Source organism: Macaca mulatta, chromosome 13 (assembly GCF_049350105.2).
Source record: "Macaca mulatta isolate MMU2019108-1 chromosome 13, T2T-MMU8v2.0, whole genome shotgun sequence".
Classification (NCBI taxonomy): Eukaryota; Metazoa; Chordata; class Mammalia; order Primates; family Cercopithecidae; genus Macaca; species Macaca mulatta.
Genome location: NC_133418.1, coordinates 124,562,258 through 124,581,963, shown reverse-complemented (window position 1 = coordinate 124,581,963; position 19,706 = coordinate 124,562,258). Strand labels below are relative to the sequence as shown.

At 42.6% G+C, this 19,706-nt stretch overlaps 2 protein-coding genes across 23 annotated transcripts in view; one reads left to right on the top strand and one right to left on the bottom strand.

Annotated features, from left to right (window-relative positions):
• Window positions 1-3,787, bottom strand: part of SH3YL1 (SH3 and SYLF domain containing 1) — a 52,316-nt gene extending 48,529 nt beyond the window's left edge. For 3 of the 20 annotated variants that reach the window (XM_015111584.3, XM_077958741.1, XM_077958745.1), the window contains exons 1-2: window positions 3,147-3,705; window positions 1,832-1,951 (exon numbers count right to left, since the gene is read on the bottom strand). In XM_015111584.3, coding sequence (XP_014967070.2) covers window position 1,832 — 1 coding nt within the window. In that variant the 5' untranslated portion in view covers window positions 1,833-1,951; window positions 3,147-3,705. Of the gene's footprint in view, window positions 1-1,831; window positions 1,985-3,146 lie in introns of all 20 variants that reach the window. The other 17 variants (XM_077958734.1, XM_077958739.1, XM_015111591.3 and 14 more) reach the window with 10 other exon arrangements.
• Window positions 3,788-4,053: 266 nt separating this feature from the next.
• ACP1 (acid phosphatase 1) lies at window positions 4,054-19,463 on the top strand. 3 transcript variants are annotated; one of them, XR_001438854.3, is made up of 6 exons: window positions 4,054-4,114; window positions 11,469-11,542; window positions 11,635-11,903; window positions 16,333-16,394; window positions 18,168-18,273; window positions 18,414-19,463. XR_001438854.3 is itself a non-coding variant. In XM_002799126.4 (6 exons), the coding sequence occupies exons 1-6, from the start codon at window positions 4,072-4,074 to the stop codon at window positions 18,489-18,491; spliced, it is 477 nt and encodes a 158-aa protein (XP_002799172.1). In that variant the 5' UTR covers window positions 4,054-4,071; the 3' UTR covers window positions 18,492-19,463. The 3 variants fall into 3 exon arrangements, 2 of the variants coding, with proteins under 2 accessions (XP_002799172.1, XP_014967084.1); XM_002799126.4 differs by having other exon boundaries at window positions 11,790-11,903; XM_015111598.3 differs by having other exon boundaries at window positions 11,635-11,748.
• The last annotated feature ends 243 nt before the right edge of the window (window positions 19,464-19,706 follow it).

Sequence of the window (19,706 nt, the reverse complement as noted above, 5' to 3'; positions counted from 1 at the left end):
CTTTGAACTCTCAACCAAGCAGTATTAGAGCAGTCAAATAAGCAAATTCCTCAGTTGAGAGTTGATCTTGCAAACATCCTGCTGTAGGGAAAGGTCATGGCCTGATTTGTAAACACGAGAAGAGAGCCATTGGACTTGGGAATCAGATGCAGCCTCGCACAGCTGCAGACCACAAGACTCATCCTAGACACAGCCTGTGTCACTGTGATCCAGCTGTTGACAAGGCTGGGCACAGTAAGGACATCTTCAGTGTGTCAGTTGAACTACAGAAAACGTTACAGATTCTAATCAACTTCTGATAAAATCATGCCTAGTCATAGTTACATGCAGTGAATTTCTCTGTCAGAACAAAAACATATGCAAATAAAAATGTAGATATAAGCCTCAAATCCCATCCTCAGCATTAAATGATGGCTCACCCATTTTTCTTCTGCTATACCATAAGGCATATAGAGCATGACCTGTTCAGAGTGCTGATGTCCCATTCTATCATATGGCCAAAGTTACGAAGACACAGGTCATTACTAATGAAGCCTCTTAAACCTCATATCGTGGTTAGAATTTGCACTCTCATAAACGTCTTAAGCCCCTTGAATCATGCAAACTCTCTATAAATATTTAAGTTTTTCCCTAAAAAAAAAAGGGTGGCTGCCAAACCTCAAGCTAATAAACTTTCAGATAAAGTTTTCTTTAAAAAAAAAAGTTAAAATGTTTGAAATTTTCATAGTAACACATTTTTTAAATTAGAAGGGCTTATAAAATACGGTAAAAAAATTTTTTTCTTTGCAAACCTCAAAAGTGTAAATCAGCTTAAGATCTGGAAATAATTTTAGGTATTGATCACAGGTCTATAAACTCAATGCTAGAGCCACTGGGGGCAAACACGGACATGAGAATCCCACTTGGAGCCAACTGCCACCTGAGGTGAGAAAGTTGACTACGGTTTCCAATCTAGTCTTCCACGGAGGGTCAGGAATGAAAGCAAGAAGACCCAAGGGCCCCTCTCCACCACTTTCATTAACAGAGTTCAGATTTCCAAACTTTTGCTTCCCTTATATTATTTTCTTCAATGGACTCTAATTATGAAAGGAATACTTACAGGAAAGCAAGCTTAGTAAATTTGGTTTTCCAAGTTCTTATTGATTACATATTCATCAAATTATTAAACCTTATACTTAATGTGAAATGGAGATTAACTCACTAAACTGATAAAATTCCATCTAAGATCAAAGGAACTAGAATGCTGCTAAAGATATATTTAGAATAAGTTGAAGAAATCTTAGCCAAAAGAAAGTGTTGTATCTAATCTTTGAAGAGGTTTTCAAATGCTGCCTTAAGCTACTTTTATTAAGAAAACTGCATTTTGAACCTCACTGCTTGACAACTATGGCCTTTGTTTCTCAAGTCAATTCTTACCTTTCTGTGGCCTTGGTTTAACTACTTCCTTTGTTTTAAGGAAACAAAGTTTGTCAGTTCTCAAAATAAAAACCTGTCTCTCTGGTCAGATCATTAACTTCCCCAGTCATACTTTAAACCAGACTACCATTTGAACATCAAGTGCTAGCCTGAGCTTGTTTCCAGTCCCCGGAACCCAGCCACAGGGGAAGGAAGAGGACAGAGAGAGGTTTCTCTGCTCCCTCGGGAGATAAGAAAGCCCTTTATTTATCCCTGCCATCCCTCTTCTCCAGCTGAAAAGTGTGATCTTGGTACAGAGCAGGTCCACACATGCCACACTGGTCTGATCTTTTAGAGTAAAGAAAATCTTTTTAAAAACTTCATGTACTTAGGTCTCAAAGAGCAGAGAATTATGTCTCATCATGACGCCACTCACTGGCAAATAAGCTGGCGTGCACAGGGACTTGTGAGGCTCTCAGCAGAGTCAGGGCAGCAGTTATTTCCCTTTGACTGCATCAACGTCCTATGTTTGTGTTGACATGCCAGATCCTTATTTCTGCGGAATGAGAAATCTGAGAATAAAGATTTCCTAAACAGAACAAAAGTATCAAATCACTTTTGATGAGCAAACATTAAACTTTTTTTTTTTAACTTACAAAGAATGTGGGGTAACATTTACTAGTTTTACAGAAATTTTGTTTAAATAGAACATTAGTGAACTAAATAACCAATTCTCCTTAAACATGATAGACAGGATGGAGGCTATCACTCTGATCATTTTAACCTCCAACATAGTAATTTGTAAACATCAATCGCTGCCCAAGTATTTTAATAAGAGGCCAGCCCATGGGAGTAAACAGCACCTTAGCCTCGAGACCTGTTATTTCTCTCAACTATGTGTACAGATTTTCTAAGTCGTTATGAATTCATATATTCCCTACATCTCAATAAAAACACCTAGGAGAACGAGAAATCAGGACATGCATCTCCTGTAAGCAGAAGAGAAACCGAGCACCTACTCTCTTGCGGGGGCAGCTTCCTATCACTTTCCAACTCAGCCTCCATGGGGGCACGAGCATATTGGTTCAAATGAAGTAAAAAGGACACATCTCTGTCCACAGTGTAAATCCCATTTCCTTACGGTGGTCAACCGATTCAGACCAGTTTCACACTTCCTTAACGAAGGAAAAACTCAGCAGCCAGCGCTCAGGCCCAGCAATCTGAGAGGACCCCTGCTTGCCACGACCCCGCGGCCCAGCGACCCCCGGCGCCAGGTGTTGGGGGCACTGGCCCTTCCCTTCCGGGTGTGAAGGGCTGGCCCTTCTCTTTCAGGTCGCGGGGCGGGCAAACTCGAACCTCGCCGGAGCCCTACTCAAGGCCTCCACGCGCATTCCAAGCGCGCCATCCGACCCAAACTTCAGAGCCGCCTCCGTGGAACGGAAGGATGGTCGCTGACACCTGGCCATTCAAATATCAGGAAGTTAAAAATAACACGACCATCGTCAGCATTCCAAACTTCGGGAAAGCTTTTCTAAAAATGGAAAAGACGGTGGCTACACTTCAATCAAAATCGCTGTGGTCAAGAAAGTCCTGGGAGCTGCTCTAGCTCAACTTTGGGCGGTTTGCGGTTAACAGACGCGCGACCTAGAAACCCCAGAGGCATCGTCGGTGTTCCCGCCCTCCTCCTCCCACCACCGCCCAGCTCCTGAGAGGGGAGGGGGCAGCAGGACAGGTGGGACCCCGGTACTCACTGGTGCCCGCCCGGCCGTGGCGCCCGGTCCCAGGAAGAGGAAGGCGCGCCGCCCCGCCCCGCGGACTGGGAGGCCCCAGTGAGGGCGTACCTGCGGCAGGTGAGGGAGGCGGCGGCGCAGGACACCTGCAGTGTATGTTTGGCGGACAAAACCCACGCGCCCGCCGGGCCGCGCTCGGGCCTTCGCCCCCGGGGACTTCGGAACCGCCCCGTGCTTAAGATCGAAAAGCCCAGGGCCCCGCGGCGGCTCCAAGCACGGCGTTGGGAGTGGGGGTTCCGGGGGGGTGCCCAGGCTCAGGCCCGCCCTGGTCCGGCGTGGACCCTGCGGGGCTCAAGCCAGGTTCCCCCGCCTGACCCAGCCAGCCTCTCTCTGCGAACTCGGACGACGCGCGCCACAGACAGCCACGTGCGCGGGACTCGCGCTGTGCCCCAACCCAGGTGGGCCGTCCGCGGAGCCGCCGAGCCTGAGCCCGCCCCGCAGGTGACTCTCGCCCTTTCTGGTAACCTTTATCTCCCGCGGCTCCTTCCTCTCCAAGCGACCCGCAGCCCCGCCCCCTCCAGGTGACCCCCGCCCCCTTTAGGTGACCCCCCCCCCCGCCCCGCCTTCTGCGGCCCTACTCCCTCCAGGTGACCCCACCCCGCGGTTCCTCCTCCTTCGGACAACCTGCAGCCCCTCCCCTGCAGGTGAACGACGGCCCAGTCCTCGCAGCTAACCCGCGGACCCTCCCCACCCTCCCTCAGACCGTCGCAGAACCGCCCCCGCAGGCGCACTGCAGCCGATTGCGCAGGCGTGGCTCCAGCACGCGTTGCCCTGGCGGCGTTGGTGCGGGACTGCGCCGGCGCGCAGGGCGAGAGGCTGGCAGTGCGCATGCGCCGCGTCGGCGTGCGGAACGTCGCGGTCTGTTGGCGCTTTTGCGCGCGGAAAGATGGCGGAACAGGCTACCAAGTCCGTGCTGTTTGTGTGTCTGGGTAAGAGGGCGCCGACTTACTCATGTTCTGACGTCCCCTCGAGGGTTGGATCGGGCTTGGGCGCTGTGGATTATGCCGCCGGGCTAGAAACAATAAGGGGGGGAGGCCAGGGACTGGGAGGGCTAGGGTGTTCCAGGAGTGTCTCGCAGCGCCCCCGTTCCCCATCCGCCCCGGGCACCGGCCCAGCCTGCCCTGTAAACCTGGGTCCCCTCGCACCTGCCATATATCCGGGGCTTTTGGCATTTGCAGCCACAGCCTCTACAAGCCAAGGTTCGTTCTTTGCACCTACTAGAATCCCTCTCGTTCCCCTCCAATGGGCCCAGGTTGGACTGATGTGGTCTCTTAGGGGCCTCCGGAGTCCTATGACAAAATTGTTTTGCTTGCTGGTTTCCTTAGGCCGTTCTTAGATATGGATCTGAGCTAAACGGAGATGAAGTTTTACGGTTTCGGGTTTCTTGATTGTAAAAGCCAAGCCAAGGAGACCTGGAGGTCCCTATATAACTTTGCCCATGAAAAATAAAAGTGTGTTTTATTAATGGCTTTTAGGAACTTTCTAGCTTAAAATATTTTAACTCCCGAAATTTCAACACTTAGCTTACCTTACTTCAAACATAATTTACTTTCCATTTGGTTTTCAGGGATCTTCCTTCGGTGTAGTACTACAAGGTTATATCCTCGGTGCCTCCACCCTGAGAGGAAGGCCTAAATTGTCAGTAGTCCAGTTACTTAAAACCTTCTGTGAGTTTACATTTCCTGCAGAGTAAAATTTCTGTTTATTTTTACAGACTCCTCACTTTATCTCCTGTACCTTTTCCTGCTCACACTCTCGGGACACAGGCTTACAGAATCTTTCGTTCTGTAGCACTTCACATGCTTACTGAGCCTCCATGGCTGGGTGCCCATTATGCATTTTGCCTGGAATGTCTTTTTATTTTATAAAGTCAAACCCAAATATTTCCTCCTTTGCTTTCCCAGACCATGAGTTGCTTCTTGTGATTGCTTATCGACATCCTTTATTACACAAATTTTACTATAATTATTTGGTAGTCTGTTGAAATTCCAGCTAAGTTTAATTTTCTGGAGGGCGATAACTGTGGCTTATTTTTCATTTTGTTTCTAGCTTTAGGACAATATATGATAAACGCTGACTAGGTTTTGTAGAAGTTAATTTCTGTGAAAGAAGAATTGGAAGGCTCGCCTTATTTCACATTGGTAGTGGGCATCATTTGATTTTTTTTTTTTTTTTGAGGCGGAGTCTTCACTCTGTTGCCCAGGCTGGAGTGCAGTGGCGCCATCTCGGCTCACTGCAAGCTCCGCCTCCCGGGTTCGCGCCATTCTCCTGCCTCAGCCTCCCGAGTAGCTGGGACTACAGGCGCCCGCCACTGCGCCCGGCTAATTTTTTGTATTTCAGTAGAGACAGGGTTTCACCGTGTTAGCCAGGATGGTCTCGATTTCCTGACCTCGTGATCCGCCCGCCTCGGCCTCCCAAAGTGCAGGGAATACAGGAGTGAGCCACCGCGCCCGGCCCATCATTTGATTTTTTAAGACTCATTGAAGGCTGAATGGAATCAACAAGTTTATTAAACAGTAGTTTGGTTAAGGATGGTTACCAAATACTATTCCATTCCCTTGTATATTTCTGGTTGGTATTGTCGATTATGCTGGTATAAGGTATCATGGTTGCTGTTAATGGGGAGGTGGATCCTTGCATATGCAGTAGTCCCACTTTAGCTGTAGGTGGTACATTCCAAGACTCTCCAGTGGATCCTGAAACCGTGGATAGTACCAGACCCAATTGCTGTCAATTGGAACATGTGTCTGCTCATTTCTTCCACCCGCAAATGTAATGCCGTTTCCACCTTAACTAAGTACTTACAACTGTGGTCGCAACTTTCGCAGTTTGAGGCGAAACGACAAACTGTCAGGAATTTCTTTTTCCTTGTTTCCATTTTCATGGATAGAAGATTTGTTCGTACTGTAGATCTTAGTAACCTCAGTATAAGATTTTTTTTTTCTTTCCATAAGAAGTCAAAAACTTTCACCTTTTTACTTAAAGGTAGTGCTTATGGCCTCTCTGCCGTATCTGAATTGCTAGCTTCACTACTCTTATGCTTTGGGACCATTATTAGTAAACTAAGGGTGACTTGAACTGAGGAACTGTGATAGCATATCACAATGGATCTGATAAGCAAGAGGGCAGTAGGTGGATAGACAGCATGGATACGCTGGACAAAGGCATGATTCACTTCTGGGGCAGGACGGAATGGGATGGCATGAGAATTTATTCTGCTACTTAGAACAGTGCACAATTTAAAACTTAGGAATTATTTGTTTGTGGAATTCTTCATTTAATATTTTCCAACTGAAACTGACCACGGGGTAACCATGGAAAGCAAAGCCTTGTAAAAGGGGGGAATACAATTCAATGATTTGTTGTTGTTGTTGTTGTCTACTATATGACATGCACTCCTCTAAGTGGTAGGGATATATGGAGTGGTGAACACAACAGACAAAAATCCCAGCCTCTCTGGAGCTCACGTTCTCTCAGTCACCAGCCAGTGTTAATCGATACACTCAGTCGGTTGGTATGAAGCATTAAGAAAAATAGAGCAGAAAAGGGGAATGAGAGTGGAGTGCAGTTTTGAGTGGGGTGGTCAGGGAAGGCCCCACCTGATAGATGACCTTTGAGTAAAGACTTGAAGGAGGTGAGGAAGCAAGCCTAGGATATTTTGGAGAAGCATCCTGAACCCAGAGGAAAGCAGGTAAAGGGAGAATACTGGCCATGGTCGTGAACCACAGGGAAGTGGCTGGGCTTGGTGGCTGCATACCTTTTCTCAGTCGAGATTCCTCATCTATACCGGAAGATTTAGCAGATAATTTGAGTGACTGTTTTCTCAGTGCTTCCATTGTAGATGTATAGGGAGAAGTTAATTCCTTACATACACTGGTCCTTTAGGGCAGGAGTCTGCAAATTCTTTGTGTAAAGAACCGGATTATAATTATTTTAGATTTGCTTCACATGCCATACAGAAAGGGTGTAGCACAAAGTACCAATGCATGTGGTGAATCTGGCTGTGTTCTAGTGGATCTTCATTTATGGACATGACAGTTGGATAGAACTCCATATAATTTTCACATGTCACAAGATACGCTACTTTTGGATTTTTTCCAACTACTCAACAATGTAAAAATTATTCTTACCGCTGTGGGCTGTACACAAAGGTGGACCATGAGCCAATTTACAGACCCATGTTTTATATCCAGATCTTGGGAGGCCATGTGAAGACTTGGGCTTACTCTAAATAAACATTGGAAGGCTTTGAGCAGAGGTGGGAAATGATCAAATTTAAGTTTAAAAAGAAGAGTTTCAGCTGTTGTTTTGAGATTAAACTGGAGGTGGAGCATGCCCTTACTGGTTGGGTGGTGAGTAGTTGCATTCTGAGGGAATTTGAGCGGTAAGTGGCATTTTATTTGGTAGCCGTATAGAGGACAGTAACAGTTGTATGCTTTTGAAATGTAAAAAGTTTTGTTCCTTCAAAGCATTTATTTGGATCCTTTTGAGACTGAACTGTAGAAAAGCATCAGAGGTTTTTCACCAGGGAAGCTAATGATGGGAAATAATTGAGCTGCTTACTACAGCCCAATCTTGAAGGGTGCTTTATGTTTTTGTAAGATAGAGACTTACCAGTGAAGATGATGCAGGAGCCATGACCCAGCCAGCATGGTTGGTGGAGATAGCACATGCTGGTGGAGTCACGTCACTTCTGGGCTACACCCATACTGGGTGCTGGGTCTCTTACCAGGTATAGCAGACACAGCCCTTCCCTCCCAGAGCCTACCTGTTGCCTTTTATGAGTCTCCATCCTTGAATTGAAGATGCTGAAGAAGGGTATAAAATAGTCTGCCTAATTTGGAAAAGACAAACTTGATACTTTACAGATTGAAACAGTTTTTAAAGGCATTTGAGGTTGGAGTGTTCTGTTTTTAGAACTTGTTCTGTAGGTGAAGTACATGCAGTGTTTCACTGAGGACCAGGGTGCTCCATTTTTTCATGACACAATTTGGTGGCATCAACTTTCGAAATCAACAGAGCAAACTACTACTAGCCTTCAGGACAGTTAATAATGCAAGTTTTCATATTGTTGTGGGGAAAGTGAACTGTTATTTTACAGTTAATGATAATTATTTGTAAACGTGTGGGGCTAGTCTTTATTATATTTTTAGATGCTGAGATATTAGGCATCTGTTGTACAGTTCCAAAATAATAATAAGTGTCTTAATTTAGAAATACAATGTTTGCTGTTAAAAATATTCCCAGGGTATATGGTGACAAGTAAAAGAGTGACACACCCATGGGAAGCCTTTCAGTAATTAAAATAGTGCTGATGACAGTACCTGTTTAAAAAACTAAACAAAATTTAGAATGTCGAAAGGAACAACTTCACAACACAAATTGGCATAGAGAGGGCATTCAAGGCTAATTTGTTGTCTCTCCCTTTATGGTTTGTAGGTAAGATTTTTTACTGCTGTGGAAACTGCAGTCTTCTGTGAGAAAAAATTACATAATGTGCTTAGGTCTTACAATGTAGAAACTGAAGGCTGTAGTAAGGCAATAAGTTGGTTTTCTGAATTAGGGAATTAGCTGTGTTTTACAACACTAGAAGATCCTCATTGTAGTTGTTTGTCATAAACAGAAACCCTAATAATGATAAAGAGTAAACTCTTATTTAGTGCTGTCTATTCTCACAGTTCTTCTTTTTCTTATCTGTTTCCTAAATTCAGTTCCTAATGTTTGGACTCAGTATGGTGCTTTGGCATTAAGGATACTGGAAGGCCTCAGAGTAGCCCCAGAAGCAAGGTCATTGAAACGGTCATTTATCTTCCCCAACACAGATCATAGAAACTAGAACTCCTCTCCCGCAAAGCAAGCCATAAAACCTACAAAACCTCTCTCCCTTCTGCCTTCTCTTGAAGACACCATTCCAGAGGGGCCCTGCCTCATTCCTGGGGGAGGAAATGCTGTGGCCCTGCTGGGTTTCCCTCCTCAGTCCACTACCATTGGATCATTTCCTTTTGTCCAGTTCCATTTCTACATGGCTGTGCATTGGTCATCTAAGCATCAAAACCATTTCCCTGGGTCTTTGGGTCTTCGTTTCTGAAGGCTTCCATGTCACATAAAACTGATTAAATAGATTTGCTATGTTTTTTCTCTTGTTAACCTGTCTTTTGTTACAGGAGTATCTTCCATGACCTTTATGATGGTTGAGGAATGCTGCCACACCTTTCCACTCTGACACTGTCTTGTATTTGCTCCTTCATAGGAGCCTCTTACAAGGTCTCTCCAATTCAGTAATGTGCTCTTCTAGCGTTTCCTTAGCCCTGCCAGTAATTTTGGTAACTTGTAGGAAGGGTGTATGTTTTAAACAACTTTCTGTCTTCAGGTTAGGGCACAGTGCTTGGCACATAGAGTGGGCATACAAAATATGTTTGTTGAATAAGTCATATTACCCTTTTCCATAGGACTTTCTATTTCTCCTCATAGTGGCTACGCAAAGTCCAAGTCTTGGCCCTTTGTTTTAGGTCTCCTGTATACCAGCCCATCAGTTTCCAGACACTGGCTGTCTATACCTGAAGCATCGCAGCCTCACCTGCTTAGTGCCACAATCCCCCTGAGTTAAATGCCTTTCCCTTCCTCTGTCCATTAAGATCCTGATCATCCTTTAAATATCATCTCTAATCTTTCTTTTTTCTGGTAGGAAATTTTCTTACGTCTTGTTTTTGCTTTGTAGCATCGTTCTTTTTCTGTGCTACTGTAGTATATTGCTTATTAGTATTCATTTTCCCACTTTTATTATAGCCAACTGAGTACCTCCCATAAGTACATTGCTTGTATATGGTAGATCTATTTTGGGATGAGATCTTATGTCTTTTTCCTCTGGGTAGTAATGAATTTGGCCCTTACCTTAGCTCCTGGGAGGTAACCTCTAAATGCCCTGGAGTTTTCTAGGAGTGATGGGAGTGTCTTAGTTATTGAAGGTGGCCCCCATAGTATATATGCTCATGAGATGACTCAGGGTGGGGGCTTTGAGCCACGGGTGGGAGGGAGCCTGGAGATTGAGTTCAGCTGAATGGCCAGTGGTTGAACCCATTGTGTCTCCCTCCAAAAACCCCATTAAAACCTCAGAGCACCACGGCTCTGAGGAGCTTCCCAGGTTGGCAGTACTCTTTGAATATTGCCCCATGTTGATGACAGGAGGGGAAGGTGTCCCAGAGGACAGTGGAGCTACCCGTCAGGAAACCTCCCAGAGTGTGCCCTGGGGGTCACTTGCTTTGGCTGGTTTTTTTTTTTTTTTTTTCATTTTTGTTTTTGTTACTGTTACTATAATAAAATTGTAATGGTAAGTGTTCTGCTTTCCTGAGTTTGGGGAGTAATTCTGGGGAATTATCAAACCTGAGGGAGCCCTGGGGAACCTGGATTTCTCACTTGCTGTCTGAAGTAGGGGTGGCCCTGGTGTCGACATCATGGTCTGGAGAGTGGTGTCCCCGACCTTGGGCTGCTGATGCCTGGATCTGTTTCCCTGGGCTTCGCATGTGATCGCTCAGTGAATGTCGGTGTTGAATCACTGTTTATGCTTAAATGCATGTTTGTGTGTTTGTGTGTTGTTTTGTGAAACAATAGTCATCCTTATGTGTGATATACTTGAAAATACATAAGTTACCCTTGAACCACAGGGGTTTGAACTTCGAGGGATTTATTCAAGTAATTTTTTTAACCAAGCACAGATGGAAAATACCCTGTTGTCTGAATGAAAAACCCATCTATATGGAGGGCTGACTTTTCCTATACTTGGGCTCCAAATTCGCAGGGGCTCCCTGTGGGACCTGAGTATGCAGGTTTTGGTATACTGGGTAGGTGTGGGAGGGTGTCCTGAACCAGCTCCCTGAGTCTGCTGAGGGACAGACCACTGTATTTTATTTTTATTCTGTTGTATTTCATTTTAAAATAAGCTGGTTGCAACCCACTTGATTTTCATGATTCGCTCCTGGATCTTTAGTAGCAGCTCTTTAAACAATAATTTTGGTTGAAATTGTTATTCTGATATCTTTGTCATCTATACTTGGAGTACTTGGCCGGTTGGTGTCAAGTCACTGAACTTGAGCCTGATGGGCTGTTCTCCAGCAGGGTCTACCCTCACTGGTTGGACAAAGGCATCAAAGGATAGTGTTGGTGGCCTTTATTTTTCCTGAGGGATAGCACAGCCCCTGCGTGTCAGGTGTGTGAAGAGGGGGAACTGGCCTGTGCCCTTCCGTCCAACCTAACCCTCTGTTTCCCCAACCCCCCCTTTTTTTAAAGGTAACATTTGTCGATCACCCATTGCAGAAGCAGTTTTCAGGAAACTTGTAACTGATCAAAACATCTCAGAGAATGTAAGTACCATTCATTATCTTAAAGAGGCCAACCTGAACTCTTCTGGGCAGGAAAATGCCAAAAAAAAAATTCCATGTTTCTTCCCCTGCAGTGGAGGGTAGACAGCGCGGCGACTTCCGGGTATGAGATAGGGAACGCCCCTGACTACCGAGGGCAGAACTGCATGAAGAGGCACGGCATCCCCATGAGCCACGTTGCCCGGCAGGTACCGTCCTTGGACTTGAAGATGTGTGTTTTGTGTTTCAGTGGGTCATTGACAGCGGTGCTGTTTCTGACTGGAACGTGGGCCGGTCCCCAGACCCAAGAGCTGTGAGCTGCCTAAGAAATCATGGCATTCACACAGCCCATAAAGCAAGACAGGTAGACAAGCTCTTGTTCCATTTCTAATATGTAGAGTCCGGTAACTTGAGAAGTAGTGAAAGGATTAACTAGACTTGTATATTAATGAATGTGTTTATTTAGGGTGAGCTTAACCAGCTACAGTGTGTCCATTTTGTTTCACTTCTGGTTGCACAGTATTGAAAGACTTGCATGACTTTGGAATTTATTTATTAAAATGCACATAAAAGCTAGGTAATTTATAATGAGAGAGCCTGACTGCGAGCTTGGGCTGAGCGGTGCTCTGTCTTCTGTTCCTTCCTGCATAATTTTTATTAAACATTTAGGCCATAGTAATTATCCTGCCTATATTGCAAGTTTCTTGCTAGAATTGAGTTATATAGTATATACAAAAACATTTTTTCAACTGTAAAGTGCCATAGTAATATAGGGTAATACCAACAAGGTTATGGACACATAATTATAGTGTGTTGTGCCACACTTGAAGTTTGGAGTCTAATAAAGTCACAATCAAATTCTGCAATTTCAGTTGAAGATAACCTTGTATTTATATTATAAATTATAAGCTAAAGTTGATTTTTCTAAGAGTTCTTTATTTAAATGAAGTACTGTGGGACTGACCTTTTCTGAAATGGAATTGTCATTGGTCAGGTGATTAAACATTTTTATACAATTTATCCATCCTAATCTCTTCAGGCCTTTGCATACCTTGCCAGTTTCTACTGGCCATTGTTGAAAATAGATTTATTTGGAGCAGTCCTTCAGAATATGAGCACTCATACTTTGAAGTTTTATGTTTTTAAGGTCAGTTTTTTTTTTTCCACTAAGTGTGTAATAAGAGTGGATGCAAATGAAGTATTTTAAAGACATATTAGGAACTTTTTTAAAGAACAGTTTTAGAAGCAGTATTTGCACATGTTTCTTGCTTTTTCTTTCCCGTTTCTTTTAAGAAATTTTTAAGGTATGTTTTATGAATCAGTATCACATCAGATCTTTGTTTACAAGTTCTTTTCCTTTACTAATGTCACAATTTGTGTGATAACTATTGTACATTTCTTAAAATCTCAATTTTCTCAGTGCCTTTCAACCTGTGTTTAATAAATGAAATATTTTTAGGGTGCTTATTTTTAACTCTTATAGTTAGTCTTTTAGAATACGTGAGCTTTCTGCCCAGTTAGTTCAAAGGAGATTTTTTTACTTTATTATACATTATGTTCTCTTTTCGGTAAACTTTTCATTGACTTGTGTACACAGATTGTGAGTGCAACCCTGAGGTCCCATAATAGCCCCCTCCCCACTCCTCCAGAAATCCCCACAAAAAATTGGTTGTACTTTTTAACTTCATAGAAGTGGAATTATAGTACATGCTGTTGTCTGTCAGCTTTTTTTGCTTGTGAGAATCTCCGTGTTTATTGTAGCAATATAATTGTCATTGCTGGATACGATATCATTTCACAGTTTGTCCGCTCTCCTCCTGGTGGGGGTTTGGGGGGTTTCTAGTTTGGGGCTACTGCAGATAGTGCTGCTGTGGTAACGGTGTGCACCTGCTGTGTTCTGTTGGAGTCATGCCCAGCAGACACCGTGTAGTGGGGTACACATCCTCATGAAACAGATTGGGGATGTTCCCTCTTTTTCTTCTCTAAAAAAAGTTTGTTGAAGATTGATAGTATTTCTGCTTATCATTTGAAAAATTTGTCTAATGGGTTGTCTTTTTGTTGTCTATTACTTTCTCTGGCAGTCTTTCAGTTTTTCTTTCGGAATTTGGTTTTCAGCAGTTTCGGTGTAGTAGACCAGATATGATCCTTGACGTTGTGACTTGATGCTTTTCATCAATTTTGGAAAATCCCAGGCTGTTATCTTTTCATATTGTACTTCTCTTTCTCTTTTCTCCTGAGATTCACCTTATGTGTATATTGAACATATATTTCTAATGCTCTTCTATTTTCTATCCCTTTCACTCTCTTCTTCAGTCTGATATTTTCTGCCGACCTGTTTTCTGATACACAAATCTTTCTGCCGTTTTCAAACAGTATCAAGATTGTCTGTTATTTACTTAATTCTTTAAGTTTCTTTTTTTTTTTTTTTTTGTAGATTCTATTTTTCTGGTGAAATTCTACATCTTGCTCTATGTTTTCTTGAGCATTCTATCACAACTGCTTTAAATACCGTGGCAACTCTGATTATCTGATTTTCTGATTATCTGGACCATTTGTGAGTCTGCTTTCCTTTTCTGTTTTTTTCTCTTTGTTTTGTTGCTTGTATATCTTTGTCCGTTTGTGCTGCTCTAACAGTACCTGAGACAGGGTAATTTACAACGAACAGAGATTTATTTCCTATAGTTCCAGAGGCTGTGAAGTCCAAAGTCAAGGGGCTTATGGGGCTGTGAGGTCCTTCTTGCTGCCTGATCCTGTGGTAGAAGGTGAAGGAGTCGAGAGGGTCCCAGAGTGAGTGAGAGCGAGAACTAGAAAAACAAGAGGAGGAAAACAGAGGAGAGAGAGAGGACCCATCAGCGTCAGGAGCCCACTCCCAAGCTAGTAGCATTGATCAAGATCCTCCCTCTCACTGTTGTTGCATTGGGGATGAAGTTTCCAGCACAGGAACTTTGGGGGACACATCCAAACCATAACATAGGATTTAAATAATTGTAAAGAGGTAAAGAGTTCTGCTACTGAACTGTTTGAGATCCCTGTTCTGAGGCCTCGTCATTGCCCAGTTTTAGCGGGAAGAGAAGTGGCAAGTGGCAGGAGTCTACAGGTTGGGGACTGCACCTTTTTTTGAGGTACCTTTTTTATGAACAGTGTTTATTGGAACACGGCCAGACTTGTTCATTCACCTGTAGTGTGTGGCTGCTTTTGTGCGAGAGCTGCAGAGCTAGAGCGGCCTCGTGGCCCCCAAAGCCTGATGGTCACTAGAGCATTGGTTTTGTATATGGGGTTTCTAGTTGTTTTTAGTAGTAGGGATGATTTGCCACAAGCTGCTGCAAGTGGAAATCCTTTACTGTGCATTTGTTACATAAGTTATAGCTGTTTCTTTTTTTTCTCAATTATTGTAACATCTAAAAATTATGTAACAATTACTAAGTCTTTTTTTATGAAAAATTTACAATTAGTCCAGAATTTAAAACAAGTTTAGTATTAAATCTTAGGGCATTTCTCACATAACTAATTTGGAGAAATAATACTGTTCAGGCTTGGTGGCTCACACTTATAATCCTAATAACACTTTGAGAGGCTCAACATTGCTTGAGCCTAGGAGGTCAAGACCAGCCTGGGCAATATAGTGAGACCCATCTCTACAAAAATTTACAAAATTAGCTGGGTGCTATAACATGTGCCTGTAGTCCCAGCTATTTGGGAGGCTGAGGTAGGAAGATGGCTTGAACTCAAGAAGTTGAGGCTGCAGTGAGCTATGGTCTCACCAGTGCACCCCAGCGTTGGTGACAGTGAGACCTTTTCTCTAAAAACAAAAAAGAAAAAAAAATTCAGTATTGTACTTATTCTCGATTTTGAAATAAGTCAGTGCCATGGGAGTGTTGACGAAATACAGTCCTTTCTAGTTTCTGGAAGTGCATGCTAAAAGCTGAAGTTTCTCATTTTTTAGAACAAGTGTATTAGGAAAGTTACACTTTCCGCCTTTGTTCCGCAGTACGTATGTTTATGTTTCTTATTCTGCCATTATTTATAGTAGTTGAAATTCACAAAATAATCTTTTTATTTATATTTTAAGTAGGTATATTTATAGATTATATCAGAAAACAATGATAAGCTTTCAGGTTACAATCAGTAGAAATACTGAGTGGCATTCTCTTCTGTGTCAGGTTTAAATTATGGATATTCGATCAAAATAAAGGAGGACTGTCGGTTATTACTCCTGTGTCTCTTTCTTAGTGACCACCTCTGACCATCCAACTTAATACTTCTCCTTCTCCCTGCCCCAGACCTGTGTGTACCTCCTTTCTGCTTTATTTCCTCCGGGGCATCTGTGCCTCCTGTGTGTTGCCTGCCCCGTGTAGAAGGGCAGCTCCACCAGACATGGCTTATCCGCTTAGCTTGGTGTGTGTCACTGGGGCCCAGGATGTTCAGTGCTTGTGGAATGAAAAATAGAGTAGAATAATGAAGGGGATTAAATATGTGACATTTTAGTATGTTGACTGTGTTATATGTTACTAAGGAATTGAAGCTGATGTATAAACATTGTGTCTACACATTATACTATTTTATGATTATTGTATGGAACTTTATAATACAAAATTTCTTTGCAGTACAATTTTGAGAAGTAGGTTAACTCTCTTCTAACTTAAAAGTATCCTAAAAATTATTTATTTAATTAAATTGTTAATTAGTGAATAACAGGCTCAAATATAGCAGTTTTTTTTTCTTTTAGTATTGCTTTGCATACTCTAGGCTTAAATGGTATAAACACTGTATTTTGACTTCTTATTCAATTTTAGATTACCAAAGAAGATTTTGCCACGTTTGATTATATACTATGTATGGATGAAAGCAATCTGAGGTAATCCTGTTTTTGAAGAATATGTCTGTTCAACTCTCAGTTCAGTAATGGGCCAAGTAATTTGTTGTCCAGATTTACTTTTTCTATTTTAAAGGTTTTAATAGTGATGGTCACTATATGTGGAATTATTTATTTAGAACAGCAAAAAAACTTAGTAATCTAGAATTGTCCCTTAGGTATTTTCAAGGAAATACACCTTAGAAAAGGGAAAGTCCAGTTATTAATAGCATCATTTAATTGGAAAACTAGCTTGACTGTGATAGTTTTGTATCAGGCACATTGTTCTACATGAGAGCAGTTTTGTTATTTTTGCTGTAGTGATTCCTGGACAGGGCAGTGTTTTATTGATTCTTAGGCCAAAGCTCTGCAACCGTAGGTTCCTATTATTACCCCATCTTGTGAAAGAAGGACGTGAGAAACGGTAATGTTAGGTTGTGTCCCCAAGTTCACACAGCTAGCATGTGGTAGATGTGGTGGGATTTAAGCCTAGGCTCAGTGAGGCAGAGCCCTGCCGTCCTGCCTCAGTCACCACTCTCCTGACCTGCCCCAGTCCTCTACTTAGGGCGTCGTTGGAAAGTAATCATAATTTAATGTCACTCCAGGATTCTGACTTACATCACTACTTTTTCATAAATAGTACTTGTTTTTGATGAAGATAAACTATTTGTTCTTTTAATTACTTTTGTACAAATGAACAGATAGGGATGCACCAGTTTTAATTATTTTTTATTAATCAGGACCTTCATTAAAATGCACGCATTTTAAAATTTTATTTTTCAGTCCTTATTCTGTTCTCATTGTTTTCGCTGACACCATAGCTTATAGGTATTGTAAAAACACCTTTTTAGGAGACCCCATTTGCTTTGATCGGCACTGAGCACTGTGTTTCTTTGTGTGTGGGGCAAGCAGAGTTCCTGCAGCCTCACGTTTGCATGTGCTATTCCTCTGCCTGGAAGCTCCTCCTTGCTGCTTGGGCCATTCGGCTCCTATTTGCCTTTCGTGGGTCAGCTTAGATTCATTTCTTTGTAGAGGTATTCCACTACCCTGTCACTAGGCCAGATTGTGCATTAGACTTAGGCCTGCCCGCTGTTCTCGTCCCTGCGCCTACTCCTGAGCTGCTGTGAAACTTCACGCACGGGGCTCTTGGCTGTTCCTTTCCCACATAAAGCACATGCCTGACTCATCGACTCATCTTTCGTAGGTGCTCAGTCGAAATGTTAAATAAATGGAGGCACTTAGTTCAGTTTGCCTTTTTCTTTTGTAGCAACGTGAAAGCTAAAGGTGGAAGTGTAGAGTGAAGCTGAGTTTTCAGCTTGGGCAGAGGCTTGAGGAGTAAAAGAAGGAAGAGTAATTAAGGAGTGGGTCATGCTGCGGGAAGTGCTGTCAAGACACCTGAGGATGGAATTGGTAGCCCTCTGTTGGGGGACTGGTTCAGATGGTGTTTTGGGTTCCTCTCTGTCACCTTTGTTTAATCTCTGAAACTTGATTGATTGTCTCAAAATATATTTCGTGGGAGAAAATATAATTATTGTGTATTTTGTGTAACAGAATCAGTGAGAATAAGCTGCTGTCGCAAACTCTCTTGCCTAGAGAGAGGGCAGTGGCATACAGCTGCAGAAGGGGCCACACGGGCCTGCTGAGTGTTCTGTTTCATTTCAAATTAGGTCATCCTGTCTTGATTTTGATATGGATGTTTCATAAGACCCTAGCAGATGTCCCTGTTTAACTTGAAACCATAGATCAGAAAACTAAGTTCATGTTTCAATTTTACAGAGATTTGAATAGAAAAAGTAATCAAGTTAAAACCTGCAAAGCTAAAATTGAACTACTTGGGAGCTATGATCCACAAAAACAACTTATTATTGAAGATCCCTATTATGTAAGTACAGTTCACGTTTTAGGGCTAATGTGATGACCCACCACGTCGGTATCCTGCAGTATTAAATAACAGAGTAGATTGTGGTAAGGATGTTTTTGTTATGCAGGTTTTGCCATTTTCTTCTTTTCCTGTCCATTTAGGGGAATGACTCTGACTTTGAGACGGTGTACCAGCAATGTGTCAGGTGCTGCAGAGCGTTCTTGGAGAAGGCCGACTGAGGCAGGTTCATGCCCTGCTGTGGCCAGCCTGACTAGACCCCACCCTGAGGTCCTGCATTCTCAGTCAGTGTGTAATCATGTTCCAGAGCCCAAAGGCCCAGCTCTTTGTTCAGTTGACTTACTGTTTCTTACCTTAAAAAATATTGTAGATGGAAATTAGTTATGTTTGGCAGAAGAATCAATAAAATTATTTGATTCTGACAGTTTATGGGGTATAGTAAGCATTCTTAGACTAGTTGAACATCTCACTTTGCCCCAATTACAAAAATAGAACAAGCAACATAAAACATAATGAAGGAAAACCTCACTTGAAGGCCCAGGTCAGCATCTAAGCCCGCTGAGACTTAGATAGTCAAGTCTACCTCTTCAGTAGGTTCGTGTGGATGGCCTGATGCGGGGCAGGTGCCCTCTGCTCCCTGTGCTACCTCTCTCTTGCCCAGGGCCTTTTATGGATTGACAGTAGCCCTCTCCATAGGAGCTCACAGTCTAGATTAGAAGTGTTTTAATTTATACACACCCATAGTGCACACTTGTATATTGAAAAGATAGGGAAGAGAGAAACATTTATGGAAACAGTCGTTAGCACCTTCAATACTTCATGATTTTTGTTCAGTTTACTTCATGAGGAGGTCAGCTCATTTGCTCCCATCTGAACCACTTTGCCTCTGAAACTTATATCCAGAAAGAAGGACGCTTGTATGCTAGTCTAACTATGGTCAGTTGAGGAATATGACACTTTTTATATGCACATGTAACCCAAATGTCCAATATAAATTGGCTTATTTTTAAAAATAATTTTAAAAGTTGGGAAACGCTTTATTATTTGGCATGCTTAAATATTAAGTATTCTTCATCAGCATTTAATAGATGTATAGGCAGATATAGGTAATTTCTGTGTATTGAGATAATGTCGAAATCATGAATATTTCAAAATAAACTGGGGAGTTATAAAAATATAACTAGAGATATAAATCTGGTGTCTGCCTGTTTTTTTTATTGACAAGGAAGCATTTGAACACATCGTTTTGTCCCTTTTACATGATCTATGATGTTATGTGTGCATGTTTTATCTTCAGGATGAGAAAGTAAAATGATGAAAATAAGCACATTGCTGCCGCATATCATCATGTCTAGTTTCTGAAAGAAGTTTGAGGTCCTACAGCTGGAAATGTCCTTGCCTAATACCATCCTCTGGACATGTTGCCTCTACGCTGT